Source organism: Bidens hawaiensis, unplaced genomic scaffold (genome assembly GCF_021521415.1).
Source record: "Bidens hawaiensis isolate Kalapana, Puna unplaced genomic scaffold, B.hawaiensis_p1.1 tig00010738_1, whole genome shotgun sequence".
NCBI lineage: Eukaryota > Viridiplantae > Streptophyta > Magnoliopsida > Asterales > Asteraceae > Bidens > Bidens hawaiensis.
The window spans coordinates 220,546-243,779 of NW_027491823.1; the positions used below are offsets into that span (position 1 = coordinate 220,546).

At 40.7% G+C, this 23,234-nt stretch overlaps 3 protein-coding genes across 3 annotated transcripts; 1 reads left to right on the plus strand and 2 right to left on the minus strand.

Moving 5' to 3' along the window:
* Window positions 1-1,839: 1,839 nt before the first annotated feature.
* On the minus strand, window positions 1,840-4,482 carry LOC143536135 (uncharacterized). The gene is made up of 2 exons (XM_077030193.1): window positions 4,270-4,482; window positions 1,840-4,061 (listed from the first exon to the last, which is right to left on the minus strand). Exon 2 carries the CDS (start codon window positions 4,002-4,004, stop codon window positions 2,190-2,192), a length of 1,815 nt encoding a protein of 604 aa, XP_076886308.1. The 5' UTR covers window positions 4,005-4,061; window positions 4,270-4,482; the 3' UTR covers window positions 1,840-2,189.
* A 13,255-nt stretch (window positions 4,483-17,737) lies between these two features.
* LOC143536137 (uncharacterized) lies at window positions 17,738-19,569 on the plus strand. Its single transcript, XM_077030195.1, has one exon. The coding sequence runs from the start codon at window positions 17,771-17,773 to the stop codon at window positions 19,433-19,435; it is 1,665 nt and encodes a 554-aa protein (XP_076886310.1). The 5' UTR covers window positions 17,738-17,770; the 3' UTR covers window positions 19,436-19,569.
* On the minus strand, window positions 19,499-21,975 carry LOC143536139 (uncharacterized). The gene is made up of 7 exons (XM_077030197.1): window positions 21,782-21,975; window positions 21,655-21,711; window positions 21,467-21,559; window positions 21,039-21,117; window positions 20,821-20,945; window positions 19,933-20,076; window positions 19,499-19,853 (listed from the first exon to the last, which is right to left on the minus strand). Exons 1-7 carry the CDS (start codon window positions 21,905-21,907, stop codon window positions 19,614-19,616), a joined length of 864 nt encoding a protein of 287 aa, XP_076886312.1. The 5' UTR covers window positions 21,908-21,975; the 3' UTR covers window positions 19,499-19,613.
* Between the last annotated feature and the right edge of the window lie 1,259 nt (window positions 21,976-23,234).

The following is a 23,234-nucleotide window of genomic DNA, read 5'->3' on the forward strand; positions in this document are numbered from 1 at the left end:
ATATGTATGATGGGGTTTTCCTTAGAAGGTCCTAGGGGAAGCGGCGTGTGGAATAAAATAGTGAAATATCCGGTTGTTCTTCATTCCAAGATATTATTCCTATTTATGCAACTAGGAGAGAGCTGGGAAATGGTGATTTTACTTGGTTTTGAAAATGAACGTTGGTTTAGAGATTGGCTTCTTAGACAAAAACTTCCTCGTCTGTTCAGGCTTGAGAACGAGAAGAAATGTGTACTTAATGGTCGTTTTTAGAATGGAGTGAGTTTCGTCTTGGTGTTGTCCGGTTTAGGGAGGGGTTGAGGAATCCAAATTCAATTAATTCAATGGTCTATGTCACCTGGTTGAACATGTTACTCTTAACACAAATTTTGATACTTGGATTTGGGAGGCGGACATAGATACTTATTTTACGATTAAACAAGATAGGAACAATATTGACCGATAATCCAACATGTTCTTCCGGAAAGTGTGACTGTGAGTTTGTGACTTCAACTAGATGGAGCTGGTTTGTTCCTAGGAAAGTGAAGAATTTGACTCGGGTAATTCTTTTGCATCGAATCCCTATGAAAACTAATCTAAGTAACAATGGAATCAATATCCCACTGATCCTCTTGTTGATTTGCTCAACTAGTATTGACGCAATCAATCGCATTCTTGGTGAGCATGAGGTGGCGACTAGGGCTTGGAGGGTTGTGGCTTCTTAGCTTGAGATGATTTTCCTTATTTCATTATTGGCTACGGATTTGGTTTCTCTAGATGGACACACAAAGCCTTAAAAAATAACGCAAGTTGGTTTTGGACACAATTATAATGACTACATGGTGGGTTCTTTGGAGATACTGAAGCGCTACTGTATGTTTGGCATGGGAACAAAGAGTCATGGTTTTAACTTTTATGAGATTGTTACTTATTCGTATGTATGGTTCTCTAGTAGGTTTTCTAAGGTTAGATTAAGTTTTGTTGGTTGGTTAAAAAACCCGATGATGGTGACATAATTTATATGTTTCTTCCCCAGTGCTTCTTGCCAATGTGTGTTTGATATATAAGTTTAGTTTAGTTAGTTTTTTTTTAAGAATGAATCATGTTGCGTGATCGTTTTTAATAAATGTGAGTCAATGTTGTAGCTAGGATATGTTAAGGTTGCATAATTATATAATGTGTGATTATTTTTGTAAGCGTTATCTTTAAGTTTGTTGATATCCTCTATCCATAACTTTACGCGTTATCTTTTAAGATATTACAAAAGAAGCACGATTTATACATAAATGCATGGTTATTTTTGTAAGCGTTATCTTTATGTATGTAAGCGTCATCTTTATCTTTGGTGCTAACTTATCAATTATGAGTTCTTATCTTTTAAAATCCTACCAAACAATTTACGTATTGAAGTTCTATTTTGTATATTTCCATATTAGAAATCCGTCTCTTTGTCCTTATATCAAGTAATTCCTTGAGATTTTGCTAATTTTTAAAAATCGTTTAGCTTAAAGACTAGATTATTTATATTAATTCATTTCTTTAACAAATAACAAGCTAATACTCGTCAGCACCCTCCTACAAACATATCACAAAGTAGGGGCTTCAGTACTAGTTTCTATAGAATAGTGCAGACGAGTATAAGTTTGTGATAAAAATTAATTTTTAAATTTTAATATAATTAACATTTTTTTAATTTAACTACATATATTGCAAATTCCGACTTTCGTATCTTATCCTTCATTCATTTCTTAACGTACAAAATAATCGGTGAGACTCGATTTAAAGATTTAATGACCCGATTTGAGAAAAAAATGTTTGAGTGCCCTAATTAAAACATTTTTGTAATTACCAATGCATCATAAGAAAATCGCACTCTTAAATTGTCATGATACAATACATATTACAACCAACAAACAAGAAACCAAGTTTGGCAAAAACATTTGTAAGTCAACCCTTGCAGTCCAAAATGAACATTTGTAAATATCATATATGTTAAATTGGTACTAGCAATAGCATTAAGGTATAAACTTAAGTGTTAAAAACTTATAATGCATCCTCAAAAGTTTTCAAAGATGACACAACTAGCTCAACCCTCTAACAACAAACGTGATCTCATCGCCGCCGCAGACCGCCGCCATGAACCACCTTATGATCCATTTCATCCATCTAAATTCTCACACACATACTATCTGTTACACCTCTTTACATCATCAGTCTTCCACCTTAGCCATTGGTTTTTCCTCCATTGCCGTCCGAAGAAGCTCTTCCGGGGTAGCAGCAGGGTCAAGATCCCGACACCCGTCGGGTAAATTAAGTGCCTGGCCTCTAAGTAAACACGACGGAACTTGGTGCGAAAAACGAAACATTTCTTGCCTCGGGATCCAACGGGACCCGTTCCCGTTCAAACCCCGTTGGTAAACAGTTTTGTAACCTTCTAGTTTCACCAATGGAGTCACACAAACACCAAGTTCCTCACTATAATCATCAACAATCTCCACCATTTCATACTGATGTATCTCTTCTTTCGGTGTCTTTCGGTTCCAATTAACTGACCAGTTCCGATACACGGCCCACACGTCTCCACTTTTCGGGTAGATCTTAACACACCCGCCTCGGCCCGCCTTTTCCCGACCCAAGAGATGCGAAAAGATGTTGACTTGGTCAACGGTTTCCGAATGGAAGACACGGAAGCTTCCACATGATTTAGTGAACCCCAATTCGATCCATTTTACCGACCCGAATTCGGTGTCGGTTTTTGAATTCAAGTAACTGATGTGTATTTGAAACGGGTTGACAGAGATGACCTCGCGGATCAAACAATATAAACGTGGCATCCCGTCTTCTTCATCATATATAGCCCATATTTGCTTCGGTTTGAATACTTCCTCGGATCTATCCGTGTCAAAATCATAGAAATCCGGGTCCGGGACTGTTATCGGGCCCGGGCTTGGTTTCTTTCCTGTTTTCCCGTTCTTTGAAGCTAGTTTCATTTCTTCTAACTTACACCGAATAACCGATCGGGCTTTATCGATTAACAACTTTCTCAAATCGATGACAGGGGCGGGTGGGTACCATCGGGTCAACGTCTCGTTGACCACATTCCCGTTCGGTACGACCATATCAGGGTCGGTTTTAAATACAAATTCACCGTTCGTGCCTGGCCTGTTAACCTCTTCAACCTTTCTATTCTTAGGCGGTCTACCAAGCCTAACACCAGAGAGGCCCGTTACTTCACCGGGCCCATGTTTTCCGTATCCGTTTGCTCTTCTATTCGGTTTATGACTCGTCGAATTACTCCACTGAAAAGACAACCCACTAGCGTATTCGGGACCATGATTTGAATGAAACACCGACGACCTGTTTCCACCAAAACAAACGGACGAATTAACATTATATGAAACATTCGCATACCCATTACCATTATTATTCTCAGTGGCATACGACCACGGGCAATAAGTCACGGGAGCCGACCCGGTTTCAACCGCAACAAAAACGCCCCGACAATTCTTACACGAAAGCCGTTTATTAACATACTTCCTAAGATACTCATACTGCACACGACACGACGTGCAAACAGTCCAAAACGTGTCAAGTCTCCCAACCGACTGCGAACCCGTCACTAAAAACTGACTATTCCTCTTAACATCATAACAATATCTCTTCGATCTATCCGACAACACACTCCACGCGTCCGAAACAAGCTTAAACGCTTCAGCAGCACCGACTGTTCTATTATCATCCGGGTGAAGAACCACCGCCAGTTTCTTATACTGTTTCTTCAACACGGACCGTTCCGCAGACGCATGCACTCCAAGAACAGAGTACAAATCAACCTCACCATTAACTCTGTTCTGCAAAGTGGATAACACTTCAAAAGCAGTCACCATTTGCGACACGCCTTCGAGCTGCGGGCAAATCGATTGAGCTTTCAAAGCATATTGTTTCGCACCCATGAAATCTTTAACTGCAAATAGCTTCTCTGCACTCTGTTTCGCTTTAACCGCTTCTTCTAAGATCGAATTCATTTCAAAATTGGATCTTGATTGTCAAAATTAGTTGAAGGTTATCAATGGCTACATATCCTGTAACAATTTCAAATAAATTATTGATATTTTAATTACCGAAAACCCAACTAATTTCCCCTAGATTAAATTAAGTTTATAATCAGTCAACAGCATTTCCAAAACTAAAAAAAAAAAAATTAATTAAACAGTCATAAAAAATGAAACAAATTCCCAAATTAGAAACAAACAATAAACCCTAAAAATGATTAATTTAAGTAAAACAAACCTGGATCCGGATCCGACAGAAATTGAATAGTAAGAAGATCTAAAATCAGTCGGTGGATTCGTTATTGTTTGCTTCAGATCTCGGATAAATGAAAGGGATAATAAACTTTATTGTAAATAAATCTTGTGAGTGAAAATTAAAAAAATAATAATAATAAAAGTTACAACTTTAATAAATTAAGTATTAATATTTTTATACAAAAATTCAAGATTAGGGTTTGGTAAAAAAGAGGAAATGCTGAATTAATGAAGATTCCGTTAAATCGCCGACCACAAAAAATGAAGGTATAAAAAGAATCAAATGTGTGATGATAATAATAGTATTAAATAATGTGGGTAGTACAAGTGTTAACTTTAATCAAGTGTTTATTTATTTAAGAAAAATAATAATATAGTGGTAAAAGTGCGGGGGTGTGTGTGATACGCACCCACCTTGGGTTTGCAAGTAGCTGATTGGTTAAGGTTTTGAAAGTGGTTTGGTATGGTATGAAATGGACCCCTTTTGACCCGAATGTTTGGGACATCATATGCGACTATGGTCCGCCCGCTAGATTCGCCACCATGGGTGTCACTTGTAAGTGAGGTGATTGTGATTTGTGGTTGGATATTTGTGGTTTGCGTATACTCGTTATTTGTGGGTCCGGTTGTCTCAAACAGATTCACTGTGATGGTGAGTTGAGATTTAGAGATGAGTTTTGATTTATTACGGTTTGATTTATTCGCTTATAGGAAAAAAAAGGTATGATATATTTGATTATTGGAAGAAATTAGTTCGGTTAACTCAGTTAATTGTCGGCTTTGAATTTACGTGGATTCAAACTAATTTTAATTAATATACCAAATCAATCAAAGAACTTGTAGCTCAATGATACCAATATGCTTTATAAGTTTGTATCCCTCCCTAATGGGATCCAAGTCACATTACGGGCAAATTGTGTGGAATATATATGGAATTATGGGTGTGTTACTTTGACGTTCAATAAATAAATGAGTAATAAACCAAGCTTATAACTTGGTGAAATTAGTATTAGTAATACTTAATATAAAAATAAAAAATGCGACAAATATAATATTTATTTATTAATAAAAACATAAATAAATATTTTCTGCATACGCGGGCTCGACTAAATGGGGACTCAACTCATATATGGGAAGCTATGGAGACAAAGATCATCCAAGTAGCAAAGGAGACTCTCGGGGTCACAACAGGAAAGTCAAGTGGGCATAAGGAGTCTTGGTGGTGGAATGACGCAGTGCAAGACAAGATAAGGGACAAACAAGGATGTTTTAGGGAGCTAATGAGGTGTACGAATGAGGAGGAGCGAGTGGAATTGAGGGACAACTACAAAACGGCCAAGATAGAGGCAAAGAAGGCAGTGGCGGAAGCAAAGAAGGCGGCCTTTAAACGGATGTATGAAAGCCTGGAAACAAAAGAGGGGGAACATGCTATGTTTAAGATTGCCAAAGCCAGGGAGCGTAGAAGGCAAGATCTAGGACCGGTGAAGTTCATAAAGGATACAGATGGGCATGTACTGGTCAAGGAGCAGGACATCAAGCTAAGATGGCAAACCTACTTCCACAATCTCTTTAACAATGGGAGAGCTTACCAAGAAGAACATGACAACACAAACTTTCAACGACAACAATCGAATAACTGCTACTGCCGACGGATCACACGAGAAGAGGTAAAGGACGCACTTAGGAGGATGGGAAGGTCTAAGGCGGTTGGCCCAGACAACATACCCATCGAGGTGTGGAAGTGTCTGGGGGAGGAAGGAGTCATGTGGTTAACTACTTTGTTCAATAGTATTCTCAAATCAGGTAAGATGCCAGACCAGTGGAGGAGCAGCGTTGTAGTTCCTATCTATAAGAACAAAGGAGACGCCCAATGTTGTGGTAACTTGTGACAACCGGTAATTTCCCAAACCCATAAGCTAAGTAATCAACCTAATAATTAGGTGATTGTAAATATTAAGCGCGTACATTTGTTATGTGCGCCCTGCGCGAGCGCGCCATGTAAGTCAGCGCGTGCAGTTATGTGCAACCTGCGCGAGCGCACCATGTTAAGAACCAGCGTGAGCATATGTTATATGCGCCATGCGTGAATGATTTGGCTTTATGTTTTCATGTAACTTAAACATTATGTTGTCTATGGGTTGACCATCCCGCATGATGCTAAGGCGGGTGCATCCTACATCGTTTATGCGCGTGCGGAAGGGAACTAACCTACCCGCATGGCGGGAACGTTGAGAGCTAGTTTGTCTGAAGCTCCAAGATGGAATTGACTTCAACATGACTGATCACTATGTTGAAATACCAAGACCACCTGGAGAATCTACAAATGAAACTCAAATGTCCCTAACTGCGAGAAGGTTACGCACCTACCCGCAGCAAAGACATGTCCTATACGCAGAAAGCTATGCGCACCAAGTTATACGCGCAGAACACTTGGTCTATTCTCCAGTTAAGGAGATTACTCCCGCCCGAAAGGAAACAGTAGCGTGTTTCAGAGATTTTCCACTTTTTACTGTACACTGACAAAAGTACCTGAAAAAGCACACTGTAACATGAAAAGTCAACTGTCAGCCACCCTATTCTCACCAACCCCAGACCTGCATGTTCTGTCCAAATCAAATCAAAATCTTTTATCCACCACTCCACTCTTAAGTAAATAATAATAACTTCCATACTTTATCATCATTACATTTAGATATGAAAAGATTTTAATCCCCTAAAGCAAGGGATTGTGTTCCCTTGAGTTTGCCTATAAATTTGTAGCCTAAATTATCACCCAAAACACACTTCAAAGAACTACAAACTTGCACTAATCCTTTCCCAAGCATCCGTTGTTTCCAGCTCCGATCCTGTTACTAGGTAAGCCGAGAATATAACCTTGAGACCTACTATCCAACCCTTATATTCTCCTATTTCTTGATCTTAATATATATACTTGTTATTTAATCGTATTCTAGACCTTCGATTCCGAGGCCAACACCAAGAAAACCCGAATCTCGATTAATCCCTTAACAAGAACCTCAGGTGAGTCTCACAGCCCCTATTTTCACTGTTTTCACTGTTTTTTTAAATTGCTTTCGGGGCGAGGGACACGTACTTAAATAATGTTTTATCATGGTATACTTACAAGCTATGCAAGCGATTATGTGTTTTAAGTTATGTTTCATGATGAGCAATGCAAACGGTTATCTAAGGTTTTCAATGTATGTGCGCTAGAACTCGAGTAAGTGATCACTTTACCATTGGAACTCTAAGGGTAGGGACTGCTGGTTTGATCCGCCCACTCGTAGGGGTCGCACCTCTTTGCATGGACGAGTGCCTGGCATGGGGCAGTACTATGGGGTTGAGCCCGCTCGTAGGGGTCGCGCCTCTTTGCATGGACGAGCGCCTTGTTTTCCGGCACAACGTCTGCGCGTAACCCGCGGGACGGTATCCTTAGCTCGTAGGGGCAATGCCTCTTTGCATGGACGAGCACAGTTTCTCAGAATTGTTCGCGCGTAACCCGCGGGACAGTATCCTTAGCTCGTAGGGGCAATGCCTCTTTGCATAGACGAGCATAGTTTTCCAGAAACGTCTGCGCGTAACTCGCGGGACGGTTTTACGTTATTTTAGCTCGTAGTGGCTGCGCCTCTTACATAGACGAGCACCGTATCCAGAATTTGTTCACGCGTAACCCGCGGAACGATTTTTATCAGAATATTGTCAGAATTATGTGTTAATACGATTTTACCAAGCAGATGTTAATGATGTTGCCAGAAATGTTTCAGAATGATTTTATCAAGTTACTAAAACTTGTGAACTCACTCAGTTTATACTGATTCAAATGTTTTTACGTGTCTTTCAGGAGATAACTAGGTAGCGCATGGAGTCACACTTAGAGCACCACACGCTGAACATCTAAAACAAGCTTTTTGGAAGATTTTGGTTTTATCCCCTCGATGCGCACGGTTACCCGCCGCGCAAGGGGATATGGCGAGGAAATCTTCAGTTTTATACTTGGATGTTTCTTTTTGTAATCTTTGAACAATGTAATGTGTTTGTAATAAACTTCTCATGCGCAATAAAAATCTTTGAATGTTTTGCAATGGCCCGTGCTTAATTATCAATCCCCACTCGTGCGCGCCCGGCTGTTTCCGCCGCTCAGGGCCGGGTGTGACAGATTGGTATCAGAGCACTGGTTATAGCGAACTAGGAAAAGAAGTTTTTAACCTAGACTATAACCTTTGGGGAATCGCATGAAATATTTTTCAAAGAATAATTTCAAAAGAATATTTTCAAAAGAAAAATCACACACGCACTTAGGAACACGGGTCACAGTGTAGAGATAAGAACATTATGTGCTCTGAGTACATGCGCTAAGTTTGTTATATTTTCTTTTTATGAAAAGAATGCCTCCAACCAGAGCCAAGGGAATTACCATGACACCCGAGGAGCTCGCAGAAATAATCGCGCAGGCGATTGCAACGCATGAGGCCAGCAAGGCCGAATCTAGTCAGGGTCGCCAAGAGAACGAGACCCCAGAACCCGAATCAGGAGCCTTGAACAAAGGATGCTCCTATAAAACATTCATGGCCTGTAGGCCTTGGCCGTTCAAAGGCACCGAAGGAGCCATTGGGCTCTACAATTGGATTGACAAGATGGAGACCGTTCTCTCCATCAGCGGATGTAGTGAAAACCAGAAGGTCCTTTACGCGACCTGCATGTTCCAAGAAGCAGCTTCGTCTTGGTGGAAGCTCCAAGTAAAGACTTTGGGGCGAGAAGTTGCTCTTCACAAGACCTGGGAAGAATTGAAAGAAATGATGATGAGAAAGTTCTGCTCTCGCGCAGAAATTCAGAGCTTGCAACAAGAATTCTGGAACCACACCATGGTAGGAACGGATATCGATGCCTACACCAATCGTTTCAACGAGCTTTGCCAGCTGGTGCCAGACATGGCAAACACAGAAGAAAAGAAAATCGAGAGGTACATCTTTGGGTTACCTCCTGTCGTTAGAGTCCCGCTCAACGCCGCCGCACCTCCGACCTTTGACGAGGCGGTTGCGCGAGCCATCACCCTTACAAGGGATACGGTTCGTGCGGGTATGTTGACCGCTCGCTTGAACGAGCAGCGAACCTCTGACTCCAAGAGGAAATGGAACTCCCACCGAGGGTCAGACTTCAAGCAGCCACCGCCCAAGAAGCAGGAAAGCACAAGGGTTTACGCGATTCAAGCCGCGGAACCATCAAGGAAAGGATACAGCGGGCCTCGCCCATGGTGCAGCAAATGCAAGTATCACCACGAGGGTGAATGCGCAAAAATCGAATGCGCCAAATGTGGCAGACCAGGACACAAGGCGATGAATTGTCGCATCAGAGAAGCTGGATCGAGCGACAGCTGCTACGCATGCGGGAAGCCTGGACACTTCAGTCGGGATTGCCCACAGAAAGGAAACCAAGCTCGCGGGAGAGCTTTTGTGATCGGCGCGGGTGAAGCAAAGGAAGAGCCGAATGTGGTAACCGGTACGTTTTTGCTTAACGGTCATTATGCATCTGTCTTATTTGATACTGGCGCTGACCTAAGTTTTATATCCCATGAGTTTAAAAACTCCCTGGGCTTAGCGACCAGTAGGCTAGACAAACCTTATACTATAGAACTAGCCAATGGTAGGCAGTTATGCGCGAATGAAAGGACTGAGCAATGTGTATTAGTCATGGGAGGTCATGAGTTCAATATAAACTTGTTGCCAATAGATTTGGGAAGTTTCGATATTGTGGTAGGTATGGATTGGTTGGTCGAGAATCTCGCGGAGATTGTTTGTCATGAGAAGCAGGTTCGGATTCCACTGTTGAACGGAGAAACTTTGATGATTCAAGGGGAAAGAAAGGGAGTTGCGACGAAACTGATTTCGTGCCTAAAGGCGCGCAAGTGCCTAAGGAAAGGGTACTACGCCTTCCTGGCGCATGTAATAGAGAAGGGAGATGAGCGAAGAATTGAAGACTTACCTGTAGTGCGCGAATTTCCAGAAGTTTTTCCTAAAGATCTGCCCGGATTGCCGCCACCGCGACAAATCGAGTTTCGAATTGATTTGGTCCCAGGAGCTGCGCCAGTAGCCCGAGCGCCTTATCGATTAGCTCCATCTGAGATGCAAGAGCTATCCAATCAGTTACAGGAACTTTTGGATAAGGGTTTCATACGCCCAAGCTTTTCACCTTGGGGAGCTCCAGTACTGTTTGTTAAGAAGAAGGATGGTTCGTTCCGGATGTGTATTGACTACAGGGAGCTGAATAAGCTGACAGTCAAAAATCGGTACCCCTTACCGAGGATTGACGACTTATTTGACCAGTTGCAGGGATCCAGTTATTATTCGAAGATAGATCTACGGTCAGGATACCACCAACTTAGGGTCCATGAGGAAGACGCGCCAAAGACAGCCTTCCGAACCAGATATGGCCATTATGAGTTCTTAGTGATGCCTTTCGGGCTAACTAATGCGCCGGCTATATTCATGGATCTGATGAACCGTGTGTGCAAACCATACTTGGACAAGTTTGTGATTGTGTTTATAGATGATATTCTAATTTACTCTCGAACCAAGGCCGAGCATGAGCAACACTTGAGGTTGATTTTGGAATTGTTAAGGAAAGAAAGGTTGTATGCAAAGTTTTCTAAATGTGAGTTTTGGCTTAGAGAGGTTCACTTTCTCGGTCACGTTGTAAACGAGAAAGGAATACACGTCGATCCTTCTAAGGTTAAAGCCATCGAAAACTGGGAAGCGCCAAAAACCCCAACTGAGGTGAGGCAATTCCTTGGACTAGCTGGCTACTATCGACGCTTCATTGAGAACTTCTCCAAGTTAGCTCTACCTCTGACCGCGCTAACTCAGAAAGACAAGGCGTTTATTTGGGGCGAGAATCAGGAAGCGGCATTTCAAATGTTGAAACAGAAGTTATGTAGTGCGCCAATTTTATCTTTACCAGAGGGGACGGATGACATCGTCGTTTACTGCGACGCTTCACACCAGGGACTCGGATGTGTCCTTATGCAGCGAGACAAAGTTATAGCGTATGCCTCGCGCCAACTCAAGACCAATGAAAAGAATTACACAACGCATGATTTAGAACTTGGAGCGGTTGTCTTCGCGCTAAAGATTTGGCGCCATTACCTCTACGGTACGAAATGTGTAATCTTTACGGATCATAAGAGCCTCCAACATATATTCAATCAGAAGGATTTAAACATGAGGCAACGAAGATGGGTTGAATTGTTGAATGATTATGATTGCGAGATCAAGTATCATCCGGGGAAAGCGAATGTGGTAGCAGACGCGCTAAGCAGAAAGGAGCGAATAAAAACACTACGGGTCAAGGCCCTAAAGCTAACAATTCACGCAGAGCTCTCTACGCGCATCCGAGACGCTCAGCAAGAAGCCTTGAAACCAGAGTTTGTTAAAGCTGAATCCCTTGGGGGTATGATTAAGAATTTGGAACTTAAAGGGAACACTCGATATTTTGCCAACCGCATATGGGTCCCTCTCAAGGGAGGACTGCGCGAGCAGATATTAAACGAAGCTCACAAGACGCGGTATTCCGTACATCCTGGCGCAGACAAGATGTACCAAGATGTTAAAATGTTGTATTGGTGGCCCAATCTTAAAGGCGCCATCGCGACACATGTCAGTAAGTGCCTGACGTGTTCAAAGGTAAAGGCTGAATACCAGAAGCCGTCGGGGTTACTTCAACAGCCAGAAATTCCCATGTGGAAGTGGGAACAAATCTCCATGGATTTCATCACCAAACTACCAAGGACACCTGGGGGTTACGACACGATATGGGTTATTGTAGATCGGCTAACTAAGTCAGCGCACTTCCTGCCGATTAAAGAAACTGATAAAATGGAAAAGTTAGCCCGACTATATATTCGAGAAGTAGTTTCAAAACATGGAGTCCCAGTGTCCATCATTTCTGATAGAGATAGTCGGTTCACCTCAAGGTTTTGGAGATCATTACAAGAGGGGTTAGGTACTCGACTGGACATGAGTACGGCTTATCACCCCCAAACGGATGGACAAAGCGAACGAACGATCCAGACATTGGAAGATATGCTGCGCGCGTGCGCGATCGATTTTGAAGGTAGTTGGGATACCCACCTTCCGTTGGTTGAATTTTCTTACAATAACAGTTATCACACAAGCCTCAAGGCAGCGCCGTTTGAAGCGTTATATGGGCGCAAGTGTAGATCCCCACTGTGTTGGGCTGAAGTGGGCGACAAGCAAATGACTGGTCCAGAAGTGATCCAAGAAACAACAGACAAGATTTTTCAGATAAGGGATCGCCTTAAGGCAGCACGCGACAGACAGAAAAGTTATGCTAATATGAGAAGGAAACCGTTGGAGTTTCAAGTAGGGGATAAAGTACTTTTGAAAGTCTCTCCATGGAAGGGAGTCCCCCGTTTCGGTAAGCGAGGAAAGCTAAATCCGCGCTACATTGGACCATTTGAGATCCTGGAGAGGATCGGTCCAGTTGCTTATAAACTCCGTCTACCCGCCGAACTCCGTGGAGTTCATGATACGTTTCATGTATCCAACCTCAAGAAGTGTTTATCTGACGAAACGTTGATTTTACCGTTGGAAGAAATACATATTGACAAACAGCTGCACTTCGTAGAAGAACCCATAGCAGTAACCGATTGGAAAGAACAAAAGTTACGCAGAAGCAAAATCAAGTTAGTAAAGGTTCAATGGAACTCGAGGCGTGGGCCTGAATTCACTTGGGAAAGAGAAGACCAGATGCGCACAAAATACCCACACCTCTTTCAGAACATGGCTTCTGCCAGCAACGTCTCCTAAATTTCGGGACGAAATTCGTTTAACGAGGGGAGAATGTGACAACCGGTAATTTCCCAAACCCATAAGCTAAGTAATCAACCTAATAATTAGGTTATTGTAAATATTAAGCGCGTACATTTGTTATGTGCGCCCTGCGCGAGCGCGCCATGTTAGTCAGCGCGTGCAGTTATGTGCAACCTGCGCGAGCGCACCATGTTAAGAACCAGCGTGAGCATATGTTATATGCGCCATGCGTGAATGATTTGGCTTTATGTTTTCATGTAACTTAAACATTATGTTGTCTATGGGTTGACCATCCCGCATGATGCTAAGGCGGGTGCATCCTACATCGTTTATGCGCGTGCGGAAGGGAACTAACCTACCCGCATGGCGGGAACGTTGAGAGCTAGTTTGTCTGAAGCTCCAAGATGGAATTGACTTCAACATGACTGATCACTATGTTGAAATACCAAGACCACCTGGAGAATCTACAAATGAAACTCAAATGTCCCTAACTGCGAGAAGGTTACGCACCTACCCGCAGCAAAGACATGTCCTATACGCAGAAAGCTATGCGCACCAAGTTATACGCGCAGAACACTTGGTCTATTCTCCAGTTAAGGAGATTACTCCCGCCCGAAAGGAAACAGTAGCGTGTTTCAGAGATTTTCCACTTTTTACTGTACACTGACAAAAGTACCTGAAAAAGCACACTGTAACATGAAAAGTCAACTGTCAGCCACCCTATTCTCACCAACCCCAGACCTGCATGTTCTGTCCAAATCAAATCAAAATCTTTTATCCACCACTCCACTCTTAAGTAAATAATAATAACTTCCATACTTTATCATCATTACATTTAGATATGAAAAGATTTTAATCCCCTAAAGCAAGGGATTGTGTTCCCTTGAGTTTGCCTATAAATTTGTAGCCTAAATTATCACCCAAAACACACTTCAAAGAACTACAAACTTGCACTAATCCTTTCCCAAGCATCCGTTGTTTCCAGCTCCGATCCTGTTACTAGGTAAGCCGAGAATATAACCTTGAGACCTACTATCCAACCCTTATATTCTCCTATTTCTTGATCTTAATATATATACTTGTTATTTAATCGTATTCTAGACCTTCGATTCCGAGGCCAACACCAAGAAAACCCGAATCTCGATTAATCCCTTAACAAGAACCTCAGGTGAGTCTCACAGCCCCTATTTTCACTGTTTTCACTGTTTTTTTAAATTGCTTTCGGGGCGAGGGACACGTACTTAAATAATGTTTTATCATGGTATACTTACAAGCTATGCAAGCGATTATGTGTTTTAAGTTATGTTTCATGATGAGCAATGCAAACGGTTATCTAAGGTTTTCAATGTATGTGCGCTAGAACTCGAGTAAGTGATCACTTTACCATTGGAACTCTAAGGGTAGGGACTGCTGGTTTGATCCGCCCACTCGTAGGGGTCGCACCTCTTTGCATGGACGAGTGCCTGGCATGGGGCAGTACTATGGGGTTGAGCCCGCTCGTAGGGGTCGCGCCTCTTTGCATGGACGAGCGCCTTGTTTTCCGGCACAACGTCTGCGCGTAACCCGCGGGACGGTATCCTTAGCTCGTAGGGGCAATGCCTCTTTGCATGGACGAGCACAGTTTCTCAGAATTGTTCGCGCGTAACCCGCGGGACAGTATCCTTAGCTCGTAGGGGCAATGCCTCTTTGCATAGACGAGCATAGTTTTCCAGAAACGTCTGCGCGTAACTCGCGGGACGGTTTTACGTTATTTTAGCTCGTAGTGGCTGCGCCTCTTACATAGACGAGCACCGTATCCAGAATTTGTTCACGCGTAACCCGCGGAACGATTTTTATCAGAATATTGTCAGAATTATGTGTTAATACGATTTTACCAAGCAGATGTTAATGATGTTGCCAGAAATGTTTCAGAATGATTTTATCAAGTTACTAAAACTTGTGAACTCACTCAGTTTATACTGATTCAAATGTTTTTACGTGTCTTTCAGGAGATAACTAGGTAGCGCATGGAGTCACACTTAGAGCACCACACGCTGAACATCTAAAACAAGCTTTTTGGAAGATTTTGGTTTTATCCCCTCGATGCGCACGGTTACCCGCCGCGCAAGGGGATATGGCGAGGAAATCTTCAGTTTTATACTTGGATGTTTCTTTTTGTAATCTTTGAACAATGTAATGTGTTTGTAATAAACTTCTCATGCGCAATAAAAATCTTTGAATGTTTTGCAATGGCCCGTGCTTAATTATCAATCCCCACTCGTGCGCGCCCGGCTGTTTCCGCCGCTCAGGGCCGGGTGTGACATAACTACCGAGGAATCAAACTACTAAGTCATACTATGAAGCTATGGGAAAGAGTGATTGAGGTTAGACTTAGACGAGAAACTCAGGTTACGGTCAACCAATTTGGCTTCATGCCGGGGCGTTCCACCACAGAGGCAATACACCTTATAAGAAGATTAATGGAAAAGTATAGGGAGAAGAAGCGTGATCTACATATGGTGTTTATTGACCTAGAAAAGGCCTACGACAGTGTGCCACGACAGGTGCTCTGGGAGTGCTTGGAGGGTAGAAGAGTGCCCAGGAAATACATAGAGATAATTATGGATATGTATACCAGGAGTGAAACAAGTGTCCGTGCGCCAGTGGGGGATACTGATTTCTTTCCTGTAGAGGTAGGTCTTCACCAGGGGTCAGCGTTGAGCCCGTTTCTTTTTGCAGTAGTCTTGGATGAGTTGTCAAAGTCGATTCAGGGGACTCTCCCGTGGTGCATGATGTTCGCAGACGATATTGTGTTAATTGCTGAGAAAAAACAAGATCTAAACATGAGGCTTGAGGAGTGGCGAACAACCTTAGAGACAAAAGGTTTAAAGATTAGCCGATCTAAGACGGAGTACCTACACTGTGATTTTGGTGAGATAAACGACAGTGAAGACGCACACATCACAATTGAAGGGCAGGTGGTCCCGTAGGTAACGAAGTTCAAGTATTTAGGATCATTTGTACAGAGCGATGGGGAATTAGACAGTGATGTGACCCACCGAGTTCAGGTAGGATGGTGTAGATGGAAAGCAGCCACAGGTATATTGTGCGACAAGAGTTTCCCGACTAATCTGAAGGGAAAATTCTATAGGGTGGCAGTTAGACCTGCAATGCTATATGGAACAGATTGTTGGGCCATCAAGAAGGCACAAGTGCGGAAGATGGAGGTAGCAGAAATGAGAATGCTACGTTGGATGTGTGGGCACACAAGGCTAGACAGAATAAGAAACGTTGTGCTTCGCGAGAGAGTAGGGGTGGCGAACATAGCAGACAAGATAAGAGAGTGGAGATTGAGATGGTTTGGACATGTAAAGAGAAGACAGACGACGAATCCTGTTAGATCCGTAGAAAGCATTACTATAGAGGGGAGGAGGGGTAGAGGACAACCGAAATTGACTTGGGATGAGAGGATTAGGCATGATTTGATAGACCTAAATCTCTCCGAGGACATGGTTGAGGATAGGAATTCGTGGAGAAGTAGGATTAAAGCTAAGGATTCCTAGAGAGAATTGAATACCTTAGGGCTTAGACTTAACTTATTTAGGTCACTTACCATAATGGTATTTCCCTTACATATTTTATTATTATTATTATTAGCTTTTATATTGCGGTTAAACTGCGACCTTATTATTAATATTATTATAATTAGTAGTAGTTTTTTTTTATATAACTGTTAAACTTTTTTTTTTTTTTTTTTTTCATACACATGTTCTTAGAGCCGAGGGTCTCTCTGGAAGCCACCTCTTTATTCCTTTGGATAGAGGTACGGTGTGCCTACATCCCACCCTCCCCAGACCCTACCTATAGCTCTGCTGTCGGTGGGATTTTACTGGGTATGATTGATTGATTGATTGATATAAATAAATATTTTCCAAGACATGACAAATTAATGTTAGTTTGTCTGGTTAGTTTTATTATTTAAACGCATTTAACTATAATCGGGGTATAGAAAAAATTACCAAAAAATTATAGCCAAGCAATCGATTTATCAATTGGATTGGTATTTTGGTACGGTTTCTTTTTTTTCTTTCTCTTTTTTTTAAAAAAAATCTTAGTTGGTTATATATTCGGTGTTTCTACTCAATCTTAGTTTGACTGACAAGAACATCATTCCCATTGTTTGGTATAAAGCGGAATGGGAGAACAACGATTTAACTCTTTCAAATTATAGAAAGCCACAAAACTAAGAAAAAAGCATAATGTCGTTTCTAATAACATATTGAGATGGAGAAGCAAGATGACATCCCTGTTTTGCTTTTGATTTTAAGTTTTTCTTGAAAACTTTCAAATCGCGAGATCATTATCAAATTAATTATTTGATGGTACCCCAAAATCTTTAATGGAAAAAGACCAAAAGTTTCAATAACGAGTATCACAAATTATATGAAAATTGTAACAGAGTTCGTATAATCATACAAATCCAGTATTTCAAACATGACAAATGCTTCCTTCATATAAGGGTGTTCGTAGTGGGGCGACAAACAAGACAAAATGGGGCGACTTTTTTTGTGAACACCCCAGGCAACAAAGGGAAGAAATGGACGATGAATTAACAAAACGACGTGTCAGTGGGCGAATGGACCCCAAAACTATAAAAACCTGCTAAATAGTCACCACTTTATGCTAGTCTGCTACTGCTTCAGTTGGTACCAAAGTACACAGTTGCTTACACTCTGCGTCATGAACCTGTTGCAAATTCGTACAATTTCAACTCTGTTCAATTCAGCCACGAAGAACCCTAATTCCCCTGTTTTCAGAACAACAAACAAATGGACCCCAATTCCAATCCCACACAGAACACTCCAAGAACCCACAGGCCAAGATCTCGATTACGTCAACGTAGCTCACAGTCATCTTCTCCACTCCGATTGGTCTAAACTCCACAAACTATTACCCAAATTAAACCCATTCAAAATAAACCACATTTTACTCAAACTCCAGCCCAATTACTCAATTTCACTCAAATTCTTCAAATGGGTTGAACTTAATAACCCTAATCTACTAACCCTCGAAGCCAATTCCATTATCGTTCACATACTCACGAAAAATCGTAAATTTGTGTCTGCAGAATCAGTTTTGATAAAAATTATTAGTTCTTGCAATGTGTCGGTCCATTCGAAGCTTTTCGATTCGATTATTAACTCTTACAGGATGTGTGACTCCACCCCTCGTGTGTTTGATGCACTGTTTAAAACTTATGCTCAGATGAAACAGTTTCGGAATGCGACCGATGCGTTTTGTCGAATGAAGGAGTACGGGTTTTTGCCGACGGTTGAATCGTGTAATTTGTATATGAGTTCGTTGCTTGGTATGAACCGAGCGGGGATTGCGGTGTCGTTTTATAAGGAAATGAGGTGGTTGAGGATGACGGTGAATGTGTTTACGGTTAATATGTTGATCAATGGTTATTGTCAGTTGGGGAAGTTAGAGAATGCACGCCAAGTGTTTGATGAAATGCTGGATATGGGTTTTAGTCATAATGTTGCGTCGTACAATACGTTGATTGCAGCTTACGTTAACGAAAACCTTCTGACTACTGCGATTAAGTTGAAAGTTGCAATGGAGAAGAACGGGATTAGCCCGAATGTTATCACTTATAATACGCTAATCCATGGGTGTTGTATCGAAGGGAAGATGCATGATGCGTATAAGGTGTTCGGTGAAATGTCTGTTATGAATGTGGCTCCTAATGCGGTAACTTATAACACGCTGATAAGTGGGTATTGCAAATTTGGTAAAGTCGAAAAGGGTACTCAGATATTTGAAGAAATGTTGAGAAATGGGATTAAAGCCGATATCTTGACGTATAACGCGTTGTTGTTGGGACTATGTAATATAGGGAAGACTAGAAAGGCTGCTTATTTGGTTCAAGAACTTGATAAAAAGAAACTAAGACCGAATGCTTCAACTTTTGCTGCTCTTATTAGAGGACAATGTGTTCGAAAGAACCCGGATCGTGCTTTTGAGTTGTACAAAAGCATGATAAAGAGTGGTTGTCGTCCGAATGTTGAAACGGTAAAGATGATGGTGACATCTTTCTTGAAGAATGATGACTTTGATGGCGCGTTTGGTGTTTTTAAAGAGATGTTAGAGAGGCCTGTTGGTCCTGATTCGTTTATATGGAGTGAGTTGTGTGAAGGGTTTTCGCAAGGGTGGAAAGATCGGTTAGTTATGAGTTTGTTAAGAGAGGTGAATGAGGGGCGTCTCACGCTCAAACGTTTTGAAAATGTTAAACGCGTAATTTGTGATTATAATCCCGATGGTAAAGAAATAGAACAAGCGTGACGCCGTGTTTGTAACTTTGTAGACCCGACTTGTTTTCAATCAAACCGTTTTGACCCAACATAGCATCAAAATGTTATTTCATCAAACTACCAATTTGGAATGTTACATGTCGAATTAAAGAAAACACAACATAAACTCTTTACATCCATGTGAATCATCTACTACTACAACAATATAATCATAAATCTTCTTCCATAGCCTCAGCCGCAGCAATCTCCGAATCCAGTTTGTTCATCAACTGTTCACTTACATGTCTAGCCACCGATATCATATCAAGAATCACACTCGGGTCTAAACCCGCACCCCCTCTTTTGGTCAACCCACATATCAATCCTTGCCTGTTGACAGAAACTGAAACAGCAGAGTTCATTTGTGATTCTTCTTCTGAAGTTGCATCTACAATATAGTGCCTTCCAACCTAAATAAAAACATAAACAAAAACCACTAAATTAAACAAAAAAGACAATTTGTTTTAAAGTTTTGAAATAATGTCACACCTTAGTTAAAGTAACGATAACCGGGACCGCTGTGGTGTCAAACTGTAGACACTCTTCATCACTAACATCAACCTCGGGTTGTTCATTTGATGTGGCGGCTGATGCAACGTTTACTTTTGGAATACCTGTGTTGCTTGAAGCAGCCTGATATATAATGATAATAAGAATCAGATAACCAACACTAAATAAGCTTGTTTAATAAACAAGCCTGACGCTAAACTTGGGTTATCGAGCTAGCTCATGAGCCTAAACGGGCTTATTATTTATTACATTTAATAATTATTAATAAATATAAATTTATGATAAAAATAACCAAATAATATATATCATGCTATATATAAAATTACAATTAGATTATGTATAAATAATAATCATTAACTTGTATAAATTAGTTAATAAATAAAAAACAATTCAAGCTCGAGATTCAAAAATTACTCACTAGCCGAGGTCAAGCTGGCTTGTAAGCCTATATAAGCTTATTATTTACATAAATTTTAATTAACACATTAATATAATAAGCATTATATATAAAAGTACGAGAAAAATAACAAAATATATATCATGTAATATAAAAAAAATATATATAAATAATAACCATAAGTTTATATGATATGGCTAACAAATAAAAAACGAACCGAGCTCGAGTTCTTAAAATAGAGCTCAAAATGAGCCGGGCTCTCATAAGTTACACCCTTAGTGTGTGCGACTCTTAACAATAAGTCCCTAAACAATAAGATAATCAAAATTAGTTTCCTTGAAGATACTCCTAGCATGATCATTTGATCTCTAACGATACATAATTAGTCCCGAATGATGGCTAATTCAAAAACAACTGAAAATTTAACATTTATTAAACGAAAAAAGAAAAAAAACAAATAACAAACATACCTTAATGGCAGCACCTAAAGCATCAAGCACATTTCCATCCATACTGATCACAAGACCATCAATATATAAATCCCAACAAACTTTTCCATCCACAATTGACAAAGATGAAAGATTAATTCCAGCTCCTGCCATTAATGTGGTCACAACATTGTTATAAACTTATAATATGAAAACTGTTCGATATGCACAGATAAATGTCCTTTTGTGAAATTGCATACCTGCCCCACTTTTACCTCCCAATAAACATTGTCTTAGGGCTGCAGATAGTTCCATCGATAGTTCTTCACCACCTCTCCCCTATATAAACAAATCACGCAAAATATTATTATTATTAAAAAAACAAACAAAACAAATAAAAAACACATTAGTTACAAGAAAAAAGATCATTTGAGCCGGAACCATTCGTTGTTTAAACAATTATTAAACTGCCAGATAATACTCAATCGCAGAAAACATCAAACATCCGAGACGCGACACGACACGACACGAACTAAAAGTCTCTAGCTTAGAGTTTATTGCTTAAACTACACTAAATACATGGGCCGTGTTCGGATTCACCTATACAATCCGCCAACCCAACACACCTCTATTTTCACTAAATTTGAAATAAATATATAAATAACTAAAAAGATATAAAATTAAAAACCTCAAATTGTGGTGCTGCTGTTGGACTACAATCAACAAATATAGAAACTTTGCCTTTATCAGGTGCTGAAGAACTCGGTCTGCCTAACTCAGCCTGCAATCAAGCAACACAACATATATGCAAATTATATGGATATAAATATAAATAATAATACAAATTGAAAAAAACAAAATCAGTCCCAATATCACCTTAACACTAGCAATAACTTCAGTTTTACCAATCTTAACTCTTGCTGAACCATTAGCCTGCATTTAATTTTTCATCAGATAACTAATAATTAATAATAATTGTATAAAACATGAGGATTAAGTTTACTTGAGCAATGACGCCGGTTTGGACGAATATAGGGCGGTAAGTTAATCGTTTACGGCCGTCAGTACGGAGGTCTTGAGCAATTCCGCCTTGTATAATAAGCTTTTCTCCGACGGATAGTCCCACCATTGCTAATGCTGCTGGAAAGAATGAGTTCCGGTGTTGATAATTGAGCTCCGGCTAGAAATTAGGGTTCAGTGGGTAATAAGAATAGTAATTAGGTGAAGATCCGGTTTTGCTTAATGGGCTTCAGTTTTAGAGGGCATTCGAGATGGGCCCGTGTTATTATGTGGGTGGGCTAGGCTAGAGGTGAAAAAAAACCAGAACCCAAACCGGACCCGATTGTACCCGGCATTATAGAGGTGTACAAAAAAAGCGGTTTGGGACCGGTTTTAGGCAAACCGAACCAAACTGGTTTGGGTTTAAAACCGGTTTCACCCAAACCGTCAGTTTCATGACCGGTTCCCCTTAAGATCTATCAAACCGGTTTTAAAACCAAACCGGTTTGAGAAAAACCGGTTTAAAACCGATTAAACCGGTTTTAGTCAAACCGGTTTTGACCAGCCGTTGACCAAACCGGTTCGGTTTATAAACTGGTTCGGTTTGGGTTTAAAACCGGTTTTGTACACCTCTACCTGGTAATACCCGAAAACCCGAACCCGTTCCATACCCGAAACAGGGTCTTCCAATACCCGAAACCGGGTATTTCAAATACCCGATTTATACCGAAAAATACCTTAAAAATACCCGAAATATTCTCCTAAAAAGTGCAACATTTTAAAAAATTTTAAAAAATCCAATCCATACCCGAAAAATACCCGAAAAAAGCCCGAAAAAAACCCACAAATAGGATTTTTTCAATACCTGAAAATAGGGTATTCAAATACCCGGTTCTATACCCGAACTGAACCCGATGCATAGAGTATGGTTTTTTAAGGCAATACCCGGACCCGAACCCTACCGATTTTTACCAATACCCGGTCATATCCGAACCCGGTTCTATACCCGACCCCGGGTATTTGAAAAAACCCGATTTGTGCACCTCTAGGCTAGGTCGTTGAGAAAAAGAAGAAAAAAATAACAAAATGACGGTGACGACAGACTATTAGGAAGAGATAGGTGTGTACGGTTTTGTTATTAGTCTTAATCAAATTAATCAGTTTGGTTTATTCGATTAATAACCAAAATTAAATTTTGGACTAAAATCTTTTAGTTATAAATTCATGACAATGACACATGGCTTCATGAATGAATGTATAAACACACGACATGGTGGTATAAAACATTAAATACATGAAATTGATGTATAAAAGTTAGAAATATATGAAAATATGAATGGTTTGGTTAAGTTATTTCCGCTGAATCGAAGGTACAAATTATTACGGATAACGTGATTTTAGTTAATTTGGTTTTTAGTTAATTTCGATTCGGTTGGCTTATTACTCACCCTAAGGGT